Source organism: Gorilla gorilla, chromosome 13 (assembly GCF_029281585.2).
Source record: "Gorilla gorilla gorilla isolate KB3781 chromosome 13, NHGRI_mGorGor1-v2.1_pri, whole genome shotgun sequence".
Taxonomy (NCBI): Eukaryota; Metazoa; Chordata; class Mammalia; order Primates; family Hominidae; genus Gorilla; species Gorilla gorilla.
Window position 1 is genome coordinate 119,486,714 of NC_073237.2, and position 18,318 is coordinate 119,505,031.

At 38.6% G+C, this 18,318-nt stretch overlaps 1 protein-coding gene across 9 annotated transcripts in view; it reads right to left on the minus strand.

Moving 5' to 3' along the window:
* The window catches only part of STRBP (spermatid perinuclear RNA binding protein), a 158,935-nt gene that overhangs the window by 10,903 nt on the left and 129,714 nt on the right, over positions 1-18,318 (minus strand). For 5 of the 9 annotated variants that reach the window (XM_063696768.1, XM_063696769.1, XM_063696770.1 and 2 more), the window contains 5 exons: positions 15,917-16,051; positions 15,577-15,717; positions 12,425-12,548; positions 7,806-7,850; positions 4,800-5,260 (listed from right to left, as the gene is read on the minus strand). In XM_063696768.1, coding sequence (XP_063552838.1) covers positions 5,184-5,260; positions 7,806-7,850; positions 12,425-12,548; positions 15,577-15,717; positions 15,917-16,051 — 522 coding nt within the window. In that variant the 3' untranslated portion in view covers positions 4,800-5,183. Of the gene's footprint in view, positions 1-794; positions 1,906-4,799; positions 5,261-7,805; positions 7,851-12,424; positions 12,549-15,576; positions 15,718-15,916; positions 16,052-18,318 lie in introns of those variants that run through there. The other 4 variants (XR_010130358.1, XR_010130357.1, XR_010130356.1 and 1 more) reach the window with 3 other exon arrangements.

Genomic DNA, 18,318 nt, shown 5'->3' on the forward strand with positions numbered 1-18,318 from the left:
CATTCACAGAGCAGGTTGTTTTCAGCTTTAACTGCTCTTAATGACCCTGGTGTATAGGGCTCTGGATTGCTTGAAATATAATTGCTGGTGGGGGGGGGGGGAACAGGGGGGATCTCCTTAGTTCTTTCCTCTAACTCACTGCTGAAGATTTCCCTCCAGTTATTAATGAAATCTAGGAAACAGGGAAATTATGGTGAATGACTGATTATAAGGGTGAAACTTTCTCATCTGTCATTAAAAAAAATGTGCTCCGTGTTTAAATTAACCACTTTGTCCTTTGTTCTACTATAAAAACTACTTGGAAAGGACCGGAGTATTTGTTATGAATTCATTTCATTACGTTCACTTATTGGACAGAGGTCCATGAACATAAACCAGAGTAGGTTTCAGGCTCTCAAAACTGCCAGGGAAATATTTTAAATGAGTGAATTTCCAAGTGTCGCCTATTTTGGTGATGTCAGAGGGCCTACATTATTAAATAGTTTATAATTAAACTAATAACTGAGCTAATATTCTTTTTGCCACAGTTAACTAAGTATCTGGTTCCCAAAGTAGGATATTTGTAATAGGCCCAATTCCAACAACAAGGAGACTGTCAGAATTAAAATGCTTCCACTGGTCACAGCCTCTGTTCACTTGTACCCAGAAGAGGACCTGGTACCTAATAGGCACTGGGCTGTTTCAGCAGGACTGGATCGCACTCAGTACTAGTCAGCTATACCTCATACAACCTTTTATAGATGCCAAAGCCACATTAAATGTACATACAGATTCTGCATGGAAAAAAACAAGAGTCGTTCCAGCAACTTTAAAGTGAGTCATCAAAAGAAACTGCTACTTAGAAACAAATATGAAACATGAAATTCATTTTAATCTACATATATCAAATACAGCCTTAGCACACAACATCTAACACAATTAAATGCATTTATGGGACACACCTAAATGAAGCAAATCTTTATTAAAATGTCTGCCTAACCCTCACATCTTTACATGAACTCCATGATGGTTGAATAAGGTGGGAAATGAATAATCTAGCTACCTAACCTGGAAAAGACAGATGGATTGCTTTAAGTCTATTTGGTCTCTGCAGACTCGATATTCACCACCCGAGTCTTGCTGAAGTTGGTTCTGCAAATAATTAACTTAGCTCAGTCAATTATATACTTTTCCATAGTTACCATAATATTTTGTTTTGTTTTTTTTTTTCATTTTCTATTGCTTTTTTCTATGGCTTCTTGCTGTTGTTGTATTAGGGCATACAACACAGATCAGAGACTTTCATTTCTCGGAGAAGTTTTTCTCCTTGAGAAATTGGCACTTTGATCCTCAGCTTGTGTAACAGCTTACACATACGGATCCTACCAGCACTATTACCAACCTTGCTGCTTAGGAAATTCCACTGCTTTGGCCAAAAGAGTGCCCTGTCATTAAAATCTTCTTAGATGAACTGTTCCTATCACTGAATTCTTACATTTAAACAGGTATGTGTGTGTAATTTACATACGTGTTATATCCTAAGTTTCTACACACACACACACACACACACACACTTAGTGTAAGTGAAATGTCTGTCTTGAATAAAAAGCAGTTACAAGGGCATTAAAACAAATGTTGAAAAATAACTATTTTACATTTAGACCATACAATTTTTAAAGGTAATGCGATGACATATGACCTAAGAGATCAAATACATCATATATGATTGTCATATATGCATGTTGTCTTAATTGACTATTTTTCTCTTTAATCAGAAAATAAAAGAGCTTACCTTTGTATACTGAGATCACAGCTTACAGTCACTATATCTCAGCCTATTTTATACAAGTGATATGGCTACGGAGGTCCGAGGAGAACGAGAATAAAGTGAGATAAACGTGCTGAAAACTGCTTAAAAGTATTAACCTGAAATACACAGAGGGTCCAACACCAGTTTTAAAAATACATTAACGAGGTATTCCCAGCTCTTCAATTAATAACGGTGGCTGATTCATGATTTTCAAACATTCACCCAAAATTAAAAAAAAAAAAGAAAAGAAAAGGCCAATACCAGCAAAATCTCTCAGTGGTTTGTTCCCCAGGCTAACGATTTGAGAGAGACTACAAACGACTTCAGAACTATATAAACTCAACTCCTTACTTCACCACCCATGCACTTCATCTAGTCAGCATGAGGTATGTTGGAAATCTACTGGACCAATTACCTTGCACAAGAGATGGGGTACTCCTGCAGCCTGAAGAAACACAAGCTGCAAGCCACATCCCTGGCTAGGGGCCAGTCCCCGTGCAGAGGATATGGCTTCAAGGAGGACCCCTATCTCCAAGAAATTATAGTAATGCTAACTGACGCAGTCAGGAATGTAACTATTTATGTGCTAAAAAGTGTAAAAAACTGTCAGAACATAGCACAGCTCACACGCTAATTTTAAGCTCTACACTGATCTGTAAACTCCCTGACAAGAAACTATGCTAAAAAGGGGTTAAGTACAGATATTGCTAGGTTTCCAAAGGAAAAGTTTTAAAACAGACACCGTGGCTTTGAACAAAGTATTGCTCTTCTTTAAAATGATCAGTCATTGCTTTCAAAAAGAGGGTGTCAGAGTGGTGTGTCTGAAAGCTGGATAGCCTCAGGGTGTCACATTGCTCTTAAGACCAAGACATAGAAATTGCCATTTCAAGCCAGACAACCTGATGGTTCTAGAAGTCAGAGAAGAAATCTTGAGGGCCCAAGTGAATAATAAATGGTGCGACGCTCAGAGGCTGGCAATAGGGGCTGTCAATGAAAAAACCACCTACAGTGGAGAAAAGAGCAGAGAAGCAAAACTTTATGTTAATTTCAGGCAATTTGGTGAAGCCAAGAGCTTCATTTATATTTCTCTGCTCTTTCAGCTGTAAGTGGAATTTTCATTACAAAATGGAAGGGTGGGAAGGGCAACAGGTGGGGGGACACTTAATTCATTACAGAATTTAAACAGTTGAACTTGCATGGTTACCACTTCTAACAAAGGACTGACAGCTCGATTATTTTAAGTAAAGCAGAGAAATGTAAAAGTTTGCAGCAACTGGGCAGGTTTACAACATGGTTAGTAACTTCCAACAAACAACAAAATTAAAAAAAAAAAAAAAAAGACTTGGTAGAAACCATTTGAAATGACTGCCATCATGTTGGAAAACAGCACAGCTCCCTTTTCACCATTACAGAGCACGTGAGTTATGAAGCAGAGTCAGCTACTTCAAAAGAATTTTCTAACGAGAAATATCTAGAGATTCCAACGTGGAATCCAAATTTGATGACCAATTTCAAATAACAATACAGCCGCAGCTGCCAATTAATAGTATTCCAAAGACAATGAGGACTACTGTAAAGATTTAATTAATAAAAACTGGACACTATCAGCCATGCTTTTTCTTCTCAGTGATGGCTCTGTTTCATCCATAGGTCAGCAAAAGGCATCAATGAAACATGAAAACTCCCAGCTGAAATGGGCCCTCTTGTTTATGTCTAGCCACTAATGCACAGGATGAGAATGATAAGTTACAGCTATTTCCAGCAAGTGATGAGGTTTTATTAAAGTATCACCCACCACTAATAAAGACAAAAGACCAAGGAGAAGAAACAAACTAATCATTGTGTAATATATATCTGAGAAGTGACACTAACATTTGTTGTACATTGCCCATTTCACCTTTATTTAGTAGTCCCAAAGGAATTTGGTACATAAATTTGCCATATTTTGTGAAGCCCATTCTCATGGATGGGCCCTGTCAAGTTCCCAAAAGCAGAACTGAATAGGGAAAATGAAAGCTAATTCATACTAAAAACAGACATTTTTAAGACATGGTGCCTTATAAATATTGACAGGGGACCACACTGCTGCTCCTTCATGGGGGTGAGTACCTTAATGAAACCATTGACCTAGTAACATCATTGGCTTTCCAAACAAGGTGAGAATGCAAGTGGAGGACTTAGGTCTGCACCCTTTACAGAACAGCACAATGTTACCCACTGATCCATTTCCACCAGCATCATCAGGTGTCTTAAAAAGAAATGCTGACCCATGGCTGAAACCTGTCACTTTTCACAGCAGCACTCAACAAGAACTGGGACAATCGAAGAGCAAGTTTTTATGGGGACCCTGTTGCTGCTTTAGATTCTGATGTAATTGAAGAGGAAAGGAGACCCTTCAATGAATCCCAGAAAAATCGCTAATCTTCTATCTGCATGAAAAAAGCCAGGGAGTGAACACAATATCTTACAGAGTGAAGAAGGCCACAAGAACAAGAGAGGGTGATTGATTGATTAATTTATTATTTTTAAAAACTTGGAAATTCATAAACTAGGATAATCACATTCTCCTTCCCCATCTCTGGGTAGTGCCATCATTTTAATAAGCAATGCTCAAATAACAGAATGGAACCTTTATCATGGGGATGGCCCTTGTACAACAGGAGTACAAAGGGCTTACAAAGTGAGTAGACTGGCTCAAACTAACAATCACCTTTGCTTTGTTTTAGCACTTTGCTTACAAGTGAATGGGCTTCTAGGGCTAAGTTATTAGTTTTCAATTCCTTGTAATTTGATACCAAAACATATCAAAAATAATAAGCTAAAACAATATTCAAACCCATATTTTATTGGCTTTATTACACACTTCAATATTTACAAAGTTAAAGTTAAATGAAAAGTCTCTATTGTATTAAAAAAAATAACTACAGCCCAAATTAAAGTGCCCTGGGGCAAATACATATCAATCAACTAAGAATCAGTGACTGCATCAGGAACCAGGCAGTACTCTGTGTTACAACAAAGCAGTTTATTTGTGATCAGTGTTTGAGACTCTATACATCCTTCACAAATTTAATTTTACATAATCTGATACGTCTCTTAAAACTTAAACTTTGAACTGCTAGACTTTTATTTCCCTAGAACAGAAGGGCTGGTATAAGTTATTTTCCAGAAATGAGGTACCGTTTTCACAGAACTGGTTTCTTTTTTTTTTTTTTTTTTTCAAGTTTTAGAGAACTAAATTTGCATTTGTTAAAATCAAAAAGTAGGAAAGATGTTCTTTACAAATAATTTTGATCAAGTATGTGTTCAAAGAAAGCAGGATAAAAAGGCTTTTTCTCTAACATTCTGTATTGTACTGTATTGTTGTTCAATAGGAATTAGCTTCTGTCATTTGCTAAAAGAATGAGTAGTGGGGAACAGGATATGTTGGAAATTTCATAACGGGTAACAGAACCATTCTCTTGGGTAAACCTACAGAGAAAAGAAACGGAGAGGACTCCAAATAAGTTTTAATACTCCAATAAAAATTTCAGGTAAAAAAATATCTGACAGTAATTATCATTAACCTTTTCCAGATCAGTCAGTCAACATGTATACCATTTTGCAAGAGGCCCATAAATCGCTCACAGATCTATTTTGAAATTGCTCTTAATATTTTGATAAATAATATTTTCCAGTCTCAAAATCAGGATGGCTACATCTAGGAAGCAATTTCATTGAGTGAGCTACCATGAATTCTGAAAATCAAAAGCAATGCTATTGAATCATGTTCTAAATTGACTGTAGAAATCCATATTGGTTCTCAATGTGGCATATCACATATTCCAGGAGAAACAGGTTGTCAAGGTTCAAAGCATAGCTTTCCATGCAGACCTCAGCTCCAGCTGGAGCCATGGCCAGGCGTTTACTTAACTTCTTCATGGCTATGGCCAATATTGGCATGGCAAATCTGGAAAGATTAATTACTTTCTGAATTTGTAATTAATACGTTCTTGTGGCCTCACAGACTTCTGCATAGTCGAGCATGATTTGAAATCTGCTCCTCTTCCTATGCTAATATTTAACCTATGGAGAAATCACAAAGCAGCAACAGCAGGTATTCAAGAGCACCAGATGATCAGAGGGAAATTACCCCACATGCAACAGCTTTACAAAGGCCAAAAGACATATTTACCTTACAGCCAAAATAAAGCATCGTTTTAGTAGGTTTGCATCACAGTAACATTTAAAAACCAAATCTTTTATGTGAAAAATGGGGGCATCAAATTTCACCAGCTTTGGAAGTCAGTTATATGGCACATGGAAGAGAGGAGCTTTCTGATGTGGGGGCTCAGAGGGCACAGGGTGAAAGTATAATGTTAAAGGAGGAAAGGGAGGAACAAGAGAGAAAAAAAGACCAAGGAAAAACATGAATGTAACTTAGAATCTAGATATTAAAGTATTTTCAAAGGAAAAATCGAGCTCTAGCAAACCTTTACTGAAGAATCTGAAACTTACTGTATGTCTAAAAGAAAGACACAGATTTAAATATCTGCCCCAAGCGGCAGATGTTTTGGCACTTACACAAGACATAGTACAGTGAGTCTGGTGAGCCAAAATGTACTTGGATAAATGGACCAGACCTAAGTCACAGAGAGGATGAGATGGTCAGGAGACCCAGAAGCCAGCTGAATAGTTAAAAGCAAATGGCCAAACCCAAACCCAAAGGAACTAGAGAGTTTGAATTTAGAAGGAAACCTGGGTAAGCTTATTATTGCATTAGTCTCCAATTCCTAGTTACCCATACGGCTCAGTTCAAAATATGGGGAAGCCTTGACCACACCCGAGTGTGCCAGAGGATATAAAGGATATAGCTCCAGGCTCTGCACTTTGCCTAAAAGAAAATTTGCTCCGAAAGTTTGACCCTTGTAGCTTCACATATTTCTAGGATATAAACTATTTTAATGGGCAAAGTGGTCAAACTATTCACTTTCTACTTATGTCCACAGTTACGAAATCAGATGAAGGTTCAGTTTAGCAGTGTTTTAGGAACACAATTTTCATCCAAACAAAAATGGCAAAGCAGATGCGTGAAGAGAAAAAGCACAACGCGAAGGTCTGAGGCTCATGTAGAGGACTAATGCCAAAACTGGCAATACAGGAAGGGCCTTTCCCTTCTGTGTGGATGCACACCCAGCCTGGGGCATGCTGACACACACACTCTTGCACACACACTCTCTCATGCTCTCTTCTCTCACTGACAACACCCTACAGATGGCTGATTCTATAACATGTAGCACCTGAGTAGAAAAAAGTGTCTAAGAGCATATCACTGACTCCAAACCTATTGCCTCCATTGCCACATAAACCTCATTCAAAAGTTATCCAAAGGGCCACTGGGGTTCATTTATGCATTTGCTTTTATTTTTTATTTTAGAGGGGAGAAGAGAAACACCTATGATATTCTAGCATGTACTACAGACTTCCTGCAGTGAGCACTTAAGTAAGACTGCTGGTGAAACCCACTATCACTTCCTCTCTAGGTCCAATGATACCCATTTACTTCAACCCCAAAGCAACGTTATGGAAAAGAATGAAGGCTACAAATTTGAAGTGAGCAGTTCCTATTCTTGACTTAAGTTACCCACAACTCACACGGTTCCAAACCAGAAACTTAAGTGTGGCTTTATAACTGGTAGGCAGCCAAGCTAGCAACTGAGTATGGCCCTTCAGTAGCCTTTGAATGGAGTATCAGTTGGCTGTAAGAAGAACTACTTAAAGTATTTAATTTCAATATGGTCAGAAACAGGCAATTAGAACAAGCAGTCCTTCAATCAGGCAAAGCGGAGAGAAGAGCAACTCCAACCAAACCAAGAACCACAAGGTTGTGGCATTTTCAAAGGGAATTTAAGTTGGGTCACTAGAATGAATAAATCTGAGATCCTCCAATTAATTTACAAAAACCCTAGATAGAAACTGTGCTTTGGATTGCTGTGACAGTCGCTAAGAGGAGATATCAGTAAGATGGTGTACATACCATAGGCAGGGGCAGCTGTGCTGTAACCATATGGTGTTCCATAGCCTAGTGCAAAGAAGAAGAAGGCAGATCAGTCCAAGACCCAGGGCAATCATCACTGGCCCAATTCACAAGCACCACCTGCTCAGCACCCTGGGCCCAGAGGACTTCTTCCAGATGTTGGATGAATGAGAACCACTGCCAGAATGGTCCCAGTCTAGCCACTCTCTGTGTGCCTGCTTAAGATGTGGGAGCTCCTCACCATGGCCTACAAGGCTCTCCTAGATGTGCCAGACTGTCCTACATCTCTTTCTCACTGCACTCACTGACCCCACCGTCTATTTTAACTATCAGTTCCTTGTCTGGGTTCCCCACTAGAGTAGCATAGACCTGGTCAAACTTATCCGTCGTTGCATCATCTGAACCTAGCAGAATGTATGATATATATAGTAGCCACTCACTAAATATAATTTGTTGAACAAAAGAATACTTAAAACCACTCAAACTACCAATTTCTCAAAGTTAGCAAACAGAACTTTCCAACTATCTTCAGAAAGTAGTGAGAGAGCAGGCTGAGGTCTCAATGGCCATTAAAACAGGCATATGAGTCAGGTCGTGAGCCCAAGGGCAAGGTCTATGACTTGCTGATATTTCAATTTCTGGCCCAAGTACAGGGTCTCTCTGTAAATGCTGGTGAATTTGACATCAGCCTCTGGTACCTATGAAAAAGGCTCACATTATTAAGTAAAAGCAAATACAAAGAAGTTTTTATACCATATTAGTAGGGATTAGAAATATTACCTATATTAACAGAAGCTGCAATCTTTTTACTCTTTTAGTAAAACAGCTTAGATATAGGTAATATGTAAATAAAAATTACTTGGGGCCAGGTGTGGTGGCTCATGCCTGTAATCCCAGCAATTTTGTAGGCTATGGCAGGAGGACTGCTTGAACCTAGGAGTTAGAGACCAGCCTGGGCAATATAGTGAGACTCCATCTCTACAGAAAAACAAAAAATTAGCTGGGTATGGTGGTGCATGCCTGTAGTCCCAGCTCCTCAGGAGGCTGAGGTGGGAAGATCACTTAAGCCCAGGAGGTTGAGGCTGCAGTGAGCCATGATCACACCACTGCACTCCAGGCTGGGCAACAGAGAGAGATCATGTCTCAATAATAATAATAATAACAACAACTTCTTATTCATTTATAAATGAAAAAAATTTCTAAAGTAGAACAAGGGCACAAAATCACCATGGCACTTTTACACAGTACCCAAAACAAATGGAGCTTTTTCACATTACCACTCCTTTTTTTGTAACCACTTCTGCTATTCAGAATGATTTCATTCCCTCCTTCTCTGGATGACCAACTGCAACTCACCCTTGAGAACAGGATCAATTATCACCTCCCCTACAAAGTCTCCCAGACTTGCTGTTCTCTCTTTTGCCCAACCCATGTTATACTTGCATCATATTGCACTGTGTTTATTCAATTATCTGGTCCTACCCCAGGCAGTCACTGGGGCAGAGGCTAGGTCTTCTTTGAATGCCGAGTTCTAAATCTCCTGTTTGAGACAACGCATTCAAATGTATGCTGAAGAAGTAAACTGCTTTTAGGGACCAACTGAAACAGTTCTGAGGGATGAATAATTTTTACTTTTTAGTCTATAGTTAAGTCATATAACTCAGTCTGAGTGCTCACTAAATCATATTCAAGAGGACACATGTAGCTGAAATAAGCAGTAGGAAGAGGAGACAGATCAGAGGCCAAAAAAGAAATTAATGCTTAAAAAAGGTTAGCTATCAAATTTATTCCAGAAAACAGAAGCTGTTTGGCTAAGGCTGCAGTTCTAAGGATTATACCAAAACCTCCTTAAGAAGAAATGAGACCACAAGTACTAACTAGGTCATTCATCAGGACACTGGAGTCCTGATTCTAACTTCACCTTTTCCTAGCAAGGTATCTGTGAATGGCACCTGTTATTTAACCTCTCTGAGCTTCAGTGTTCTATGTACAGTAACTGAGTTGCTAGGGGAATTTAATTAAATAATACATGTAAATATACTGACAACAGTCCCTGGTGCATAGAATATACTGTGCAAATGGTATATAACCTATTCATAATCTAAAGGGACCTAATCTGAATCTTCTCTCGGCCATAAAATAACTTCATTTTTAAAAGCTTCAGGACACAGGCCTTTCAGGGAGGTCAATGCAATGACACAAGAGAGGAGTCACTATAGAGTAAAGCCTGGCAACGAGCGGCCATAAACGGTTCCTTTCATGATTACTGCCACTGGACCATAGCCATTTACCACTCTAGCAGGTGGTAAATGGTCCGCGGCAACAAGAGACGTGACCAGATTAAGCCCCAATAGAACACATCATCAAAGACAAGAAAGATAGTTGATCTCTATAACCCGCCTATTATTGTGAATGAAAGCTTTGCCCTTTCAATAATACACTGAATAAGGCTAAAATTATTAAATATCAGTAGAAGTAGTGAGACACACAGAAGACTGTCTTAATTTTAGACTCATAAACTATGTCACACCATAAGAAATTCATAACCTTTTCCTTTCCCCCAATGCTCCAGCTAAAAACCCTAGGAGCTGAGATATCCTTGAAACATCACTCTTCTTTCTATATATTCAATACATCAATTTTGCTTCCTTTATATTCCTCCCATCTGTTCTCTTCTGGTCTCCCCCTTTCTTCTTCCCTGCCTCCAGTAGCAATACTATCAATGTCTCTTGCCTGGGTTAGTAGTCTTCACTAGCCTTTTTTCAACTGAGGCATAATAGATGTACATTGTTCCGGGGTTCGTGTGATAATTTAATATACCCATGTAATTTATAAAGATCAAATCAGTGAACTTAGGATACCCATCATCTTAAATATTTGTCCTTTCTTTATGCTAGAACCATTTGAACTCTTCTAGCCAGTTTGAAATGTACAATACATTACTGTAAACTATATGCCTTCTAACTCATCTTGTCAATGCTCACACCTATCCCTACCTCCTGTTCTTCACACTATAGAAAGACTAACCTTCACAAATAAAGTCTGATCTTGTCACTGTTCTCCTTAGAACCCATCAAGACTTAACACTGTGCTTAGGGCTCTAAGACCAAAATCCAAACGACGGCCTCCAGGTCTGGGACTGAGTCGTCCAGCTTTAATTCACATCATTCCCCAGTCTCTCCACTTCTGCCACTCAGTGCTCACCACATTCCACACATTCTGGACTTCTGCTTCTTCAATTGAGCCAAATTCCCCAACAGCAACACAAGGTCTCTGCACATGCTGTTCCTTCTGTGTGCAACACTCTCCCATCCCAGTCTTCTTTGAGTTAACGCCTATTCATTCTTCAAAGCTCAATTCAAATGTCCCTTCTTCTGGGAAGCCTCCAGGGACCCACTAAACTAGACCAGGTTTCTCTGTTTAGCATGTCCTTCTTTTTCATCGTACTCATCTTTCTCGTTGTTATTACTTGATTAATCTACATCTCACCCTTCAGACTATAAGCTGCATGAGAACAAAATCCATGTCTGCTGTGTGCCAAAGCAGGCACACTCCTTGAGCAATTTACCTACTAGGATTAGCTTCTAGAAGAATCATTCCAAAGCCACATCGTAAAATTTCCCAAATGGCCTAGTCTTATTCTTTCTTAGAGGAAAGCACAAAGTGAACCCTTAGGGATGTTACCTAAAAAACAATGACTGGATAAGACCCAATCTTCATGACAATTTTATCTTGATCAGTATCTACAAGTGGTTTACTTGTCCAGTTAAAAGTACTATACTTTCAATATTGTGAAGAACTTGATTTTAACAAGACAGCTGGATAATCTACTGTTAAAATGACATAAGAATTAGAAGGGAAGGCAGAAGAGAGGGCATTCTCCCAAATCTTCTTTAAGCTATGTGGTGGAATGGAAAGAATATGAACTTTGGAAATGCAAACACCTACATTCAAATCCTTGCTCTGTGGTTTAGTGGTTGCTTCACCCTGAGCTATCTGCCTTATCTCCCTAAATCCCAGTTTCCTTCCTTGGAAAATAATTTCTACCTGATGAAACACTGTGAAGATTAAAAACAAATTAAATTAAATTAATTAAAAACAATTTAATAAGTAAAATTATTTACATGAAAATATCTAGTATATATAGTAAGCTCTGGATAAATTTTTTTTTCCTTTGTGTATTTCTTTAGCCTTTGATGGTTCCCAAACATTAAGTTTAACAAACACTAATAATGCCAGGCTTCACCCTAATTAAGTAACCTCTTAGCAGTTTTTCTCTCCTGTTATACCCAACCTGTCATCTATGTCCTCAATGAAAACACCCTGCTCACCCTTCTCAATCTATGGAATATCCTTTAATTCCTTGTCAAAATACAGTCCCACAACCAAATGCAATATTGCTCATCTGTCATCTCCCTCCAGGTAGCCTCTCCTCACTCAGCAGATTCCAGGAGAACACCTATGACATTCTGCCAATTCTCTACTTTTAAATTTCTGTGTACTTTCATGCCTGTGTTATATTTCCACAAACCCTGTACAACCTTAGAAAATGCAGGAGATGCTATTCTTTGAATTTCGGCCCAGTAAAGGGGGCCAATCTCTTACAGTTTGTACTATACCTGGAGCTATGTAGCCAGGAGCAGCTGTCGCCCCAACAAAAGCTCCCCTTGTTAGAGTTCCTCTTCCTCTGCCCCGAACAGCTTGGACTGCTGCAGACACAGCTGTATTCACAACACCCTTTGCCTGTTAAAATAACACATTTTCATTACTGAAAGAAGTAAGAACCATCTTATTTCTTCTATCATCTCTTCAACGCACAACAACTAGAGAAACTGTGAGCACGTGGTGAGACCATGAGCTGTCTGTGATCTTGAACCTTCAATTTATCATCTGAAAAACAAAAATGATACCTACCTTACAGAGATGTTAAGAGAATATGCAAATAACTTCTTTTCACTTGAGGTTTATCCAGAAAGAGTTCATTTTCTACACCAAATTTCAGTAATCAATTTATATCCAAAGTCATTTTAGGCCTTACTAAAGTAATCATACACACTTGGTACCTAGGTTCCAAATCCAGTAAATTATCTGCCGACAGGCAGAAAATATCTCAGCAACTAATTACATAGAATTAACTGCGAAACTGAGTGGGGCTAGTGGGGGGAAAACATAAAGGGCTAAGACAGGAGGACCAAAGATGAGGATGCCAGTTCCTGCTCTAAGTAACTGGGACCTCAGGAACGTAATATGATTTCTTGGAGCCCGATTCCTCTGCTGTTTGTGTATGTATCCACTACTAATTATCTTTTTCTGTTTTTTTGAGACGGAGTCTCACTCTGTCACCCAGGCTGGAGTGCAATGGTGCGATCTCGACTCACTGCAACCTCCACCTTCCCAGGTTCAAGTGATTCTCCTGCCTCAGCCTCCCAAGTAGCTGGAATTACAGGCACCCACCACCACGCCTGGCTAATTTTCGTATTTTTAGTAGAGACAGGGCTTCACCATGTTGAACAGGCTGGTCTTGACTCCTGACCTCAAGTGATCTGCCCACCTCAGCTTCCTTTCAAAGTGCTGGGATTACAGGTGTGAGCCACCGCACCTGGCCCCATTATTAAATAAATAAATACCACTTTGAAAGCCCCTTCTTGCTCTAAAATGCCATAATCTATGGAAATCTCCCCACTAATTAAAAATGTGGATAATGATACCCACTTTGTTTTCCTTAGAGTTGAAACAGTAACCGAGAATTATAAAATGAGAATAACGATACTTTGTTTTCCTTAGAGTAGAAAGAACAACGAGAGAACAGATATAAAAACATTCTAAAAGTACAACAGATAACACCGGGAGTAACAGTAAACAGGACTGTTGAAAAACCTCTTTTCCAAACTAAATTTTAAGAAAATCAAAAGGTGTCTAGTTTCAAATTGAATATTATACTTATAGAAATGCAACAAAAACTCAAGCTAGAAACAATTAAGATTCCCCACTATAACCAAGGTGCAAGAAAGTGGTGCAAAGCCTCAAAGCATACTCTATGATAAAGTCAACAGTGTCTAAGAAGCTGAAAGAGTCAGAATACATACACATTGGTTTATCTCACTTTGAAAATGCAACATCCTTTATTCTTTCCAGGATAACCTCTACCTCTAGTATGAATGGGCAGGAGACAAGTTTCAAGGTTAACTGTGTCATGCACAGGGACTGCCATTTTTGTTTTTCTCTGAAATAAACCAACCCACATATCCAAAATAGATTGCTTCTTGGCCGTCAAGCACATTGAACACATGAGTTTTATAGCTTATAGTATGGAAAATTTCTAAAAATGAGTGAACTTCATGTAGACATCTTTCTTTTTTTAACATGACTTAGTCAAAAGTAGTCAGCAAGCAACAATCTGGCAGTAGCAGAATGATTCCACACAAATCTAGCTCATGCCTAGTAGAAACAAACTTAACTACCTAATAAATATTTGCACATGGGCTTTTTAAACTAAAATTAACTGACCAAATATAAGGCGTAATATGGGAAAAAACACCATAAAACAAGCTCATAAAACAAGAATCATCTTTCAACTAATTTAGAACATACTTTGTTCTATGTTTACCAGAAGATTTTAGAAAATAAAATCTACTTGTTTTTGACATGCGTAATTTAAAGGCTTTAAAAATTTTTTCATCTCATTAAAATAAGTTTTCTCTACCTTTTGGATCCTAGAATTTAAGCAGTGTTTATTATAGCAAATACAAGAAATTTAAATGAATACAAAACAAATTTTGAGATGGATACAATATGCAATAGTAAAATGTCCATGGCCATTGGAAGAACTACCTGGTTCTAGAAGGAACCCCCACCATCAATTAGCTGTGTTACCACAGGCAAGTATTTCCATTTCTTTGGGCCTTGTTTCCTTACCTGTAAAATAAGATCAATTCTACCCTCCTACAATGGACATAGCATACATAATGGAATCTAAATATAATGTTTAATGTAGAATTAAACAATCTAAGCTTCTTTTTATTACTTTAAGCATTTTTAATTTCTATCATATAATATATTCAGATGTTATGTTATTATACCAGTACTCTCTATGAGGCACAATGTGTCTTATATTTACTTACTCTTTCCCTCACTATCAGGCATATGGTGTATGACTAGAAAATGTTTTTTGAATGCATAAATGAATGGATGGAAGAATCTCATATCCACAAGCATGTAATTAGAGGGCCATCTTTTCTAAATACCTTGCTAAGATCCTGGACATTCAGTAGCACTGACATTCCCAGTGTCAGTAATGAACAGACACAATACAGTGCCAAATTTTATGCGGTCGGCAAAGGAAACCCAAAATAAACAATGCAAAAGCACGAAACTGCAAAGGAACTGGAAGGGCACCCACAGGCTGATGAAAGCAAAGCCCCAGGTGCTCCTGGCAGCTTCCCCAAACTAAACTGCTTAGACCTCACTAAGGTCCAAATCACCTCAAAACCTGACTTCATCAAGAATGACCTCAACCCTCCAAATAATGCTAACAGCCTCATATATACATATAAATATACATGTACATATATATTTTGTTTAGAAAGTCCATAGAACATGAGACCACTAATCAGATTTATATTATTCATGACCTAACCCAAAGCAAAGGTCACGAAGTCCAAGAAAAAGAAACAACTTCAGAAAAAGCTAAAGTGGCACATGGACAGGAAAGAAAATTTAATTCCTGTAACATTTTTCACAGGTTCTGCAAAGGTTTAATGTTTACTCATACCTGAGGGATAATCTTCTTTTTCTTATTATTTGCCGCATTGGGTCCAGAAAACAGTTTCTCCAAGGCAGCTAAAGCTGCACTCGCCTTTGCCACTTTCTTATTTGGACCTGCGCCTCTGAATTTCTGTCCATCTACTTCTACCTACAATCAAGAATAACACCTTGCAATTATCCCATGCAATTCCTCTATGTCCTTTTAATTTAAATAGATTATGACACAGAAAACACCAAAAATCAAATAGTGCCACAAGAACTGACTCAGTCTAAAACTTTACATTAAGTTCAGGATATCCTATGTCTTTGAGAAGAAAGATAAGTCTGGCTTGTGTCTGGGTACACACCTCCATTACAAAGCGCTTGTCATGGCTTCCACCAGTCTCTGAGATGAGTTCATACTTGAGACCTCTTCTTTTTTCATTGAGCTCCATTACAGGGTTTTTGCCACTTGCTGTGAGGATAGGGCCCTGAGTTCTTACCTATAAGAGAAAGGGAATCTGAAGGTTCAATCAAGTAAGATTTTAGAATATTACATTTCTTATTAATACAATTATGCTAAGAAGGAGGCTCAAAAATTCTACTTCAAAGCACTCAGGGGCTAGAATGAGTCACCTCTTTACACAAATGGCAAAATATCATTAAAGCTGTAAAAACTCTACAAGCAGTAAACATTGCAGTCATCTGGCCAGCCTTCCTTCAAAGCAGTATTCAAGACCAATGCAACCTCACCACTGTGGGCCACTCCAGGCTCTGCTCTGTAGTGTTCGTGATCTAAGAATAATACTCTAAATTACTAATAACGAGAATAGAACAGTTTGTATTCACGTGATGCCTAAGGGTTCATCATTTTTCTTCTTTAGGGTTAGGAAGAAATAACTCAATTTGGGATGTTAGAGGGTAAATGTTCCCATACACCTCTCAGTCACTCTAAACAGATTTAAGGGGACCTAAGGTAAAAACAGTTGGCTATAGACTATGGATTCTGAAATTTTAAAATAACAATAAAGGCAGTCACTCTCTGCCCTCAAGGAGCTAGAGTGTAGTGGGAGGGACAGATATCATCACTGCAAAATAACGTATGTTAAAGAGCAGATACATGCTATGGAAATAACTGATTTGAGGAAGGATAAGAATAGAAGTAGTGAAATAATTCATGCAAGAGCATGAAGGTGCAAATGAAAACAGAGGCTAGCATCAAAAGCAAACTAACAAATAAATCCACAAAATACAACTATAATTTTGAGAAAGGAGAAACCAAAAGATAGGGCACTTTTTGAGGTCAGAGATCATGTCTGTAATTCCACCACACAAGAAATGCTGAACACACAAAATAAATGCCCAAAAGTGTTAATTTTTTTTTGTTTTTTGTTGTTGTTTTTGTTTTGAGACAGTCTCTCGCTCTGTGGCCCAGGCTGGAGTAAAGTGGTGCAATCTCGGCTCACTGCAACCTCCACCTCCTGGGTTCAGGTAATTCCTGCCTCAGCGTCCCAAGTAGCTGGAATTGCAGGCACCTGCCACCACACCCGGCTAATTTTTGTATTTTTAGTAGAGACAGGGTATCGCCACGTTGGCCAGGGTGCACTCAAACTCCTGACCTCAGGTGATCCGCCTGCCTCAGCCTCCCAAAGTGCTGGGATTACAGGTGTGCACCACCATGCCCAGCCCAAAATATTAAGTATTACGTATATAAACCTAATGAAAATCAAGATTCTCTTAGTAAAGTATTCCATGCAGGTTGGATAAGTGGTTGAAGCTTCAGACGTGAAACATCAGAGGACAATTTTTAAGGACAAGTTTAAAAACATCAGTAACATCAACAAACATCTCTTCTTGATGAGTTTTTATAATCTGCATTTTTTGAATTTCAAGGCAAATTTCTAGTCACTGTCTTTAAAAGATAATGAGTGATTTTTGAAACTAGGTCTATAGTAATCACTCTATGCTTTCCAAACCTGAAATCAGTCTACAAAAATGAGTCGAGACATAAAAATATCTGAATTTTAATAAAGTACTATTATTTTAAACGAAGAAATAAATAAGGGCTTTCTTTTCTCCTTGCTTCCCACCATTACTACAATATACAGAAACAAAGTATAAATGTAGTCACTACCAAAACTTTTTATGTCAGTGTAGCTGCTACTAGTGCAGCCCACACTGCTCTCTCCCTTTCTAATTACCTTTGTACTTAATGGTCTGGACCTCATAATTAATGAGCCCTTTTTTCTTTTAGTATATGTAACATTGTCAGCAAAACAACATCTTGACCTGTGACTGCCACCTGTGAATGACTGGTCCCTCTGAGCAGCCAGCCATGACATCATCTGTCCTCCACAGCATCACACAAAGTGCCAAGTGTGGCTTTCTCAGGCTTCAGCCCCATCAATCCTGGCCCACTTGGCACTTCTTAAACATTTACTTTCACAACTCAAAGTCATAACACCTCCTCGTCCTTCAGTCCAGAATGCTTTCTCTTCCCCACATGGCAAAGCTCATCATCTGAAGCCCTGCTCACAGTGGACTCCCTTTGATTTTACATGATTGTGTAAGTTATGTCTAAGAGTCTCACAACCCCTTCCTCCTTCAAGATTTGACATTATTATGTTCATTTTGCCATCACAGAGCTTATCGCATTATATTACCATTTGTAATAAACATGTCTTTTTGCCCTTTTAGCCTGGGAGCATCTCCAGGCTCTGCACACAATTTCTGAAACACCTGGCACTAAGCAGGTATTAAAAGGGATTTA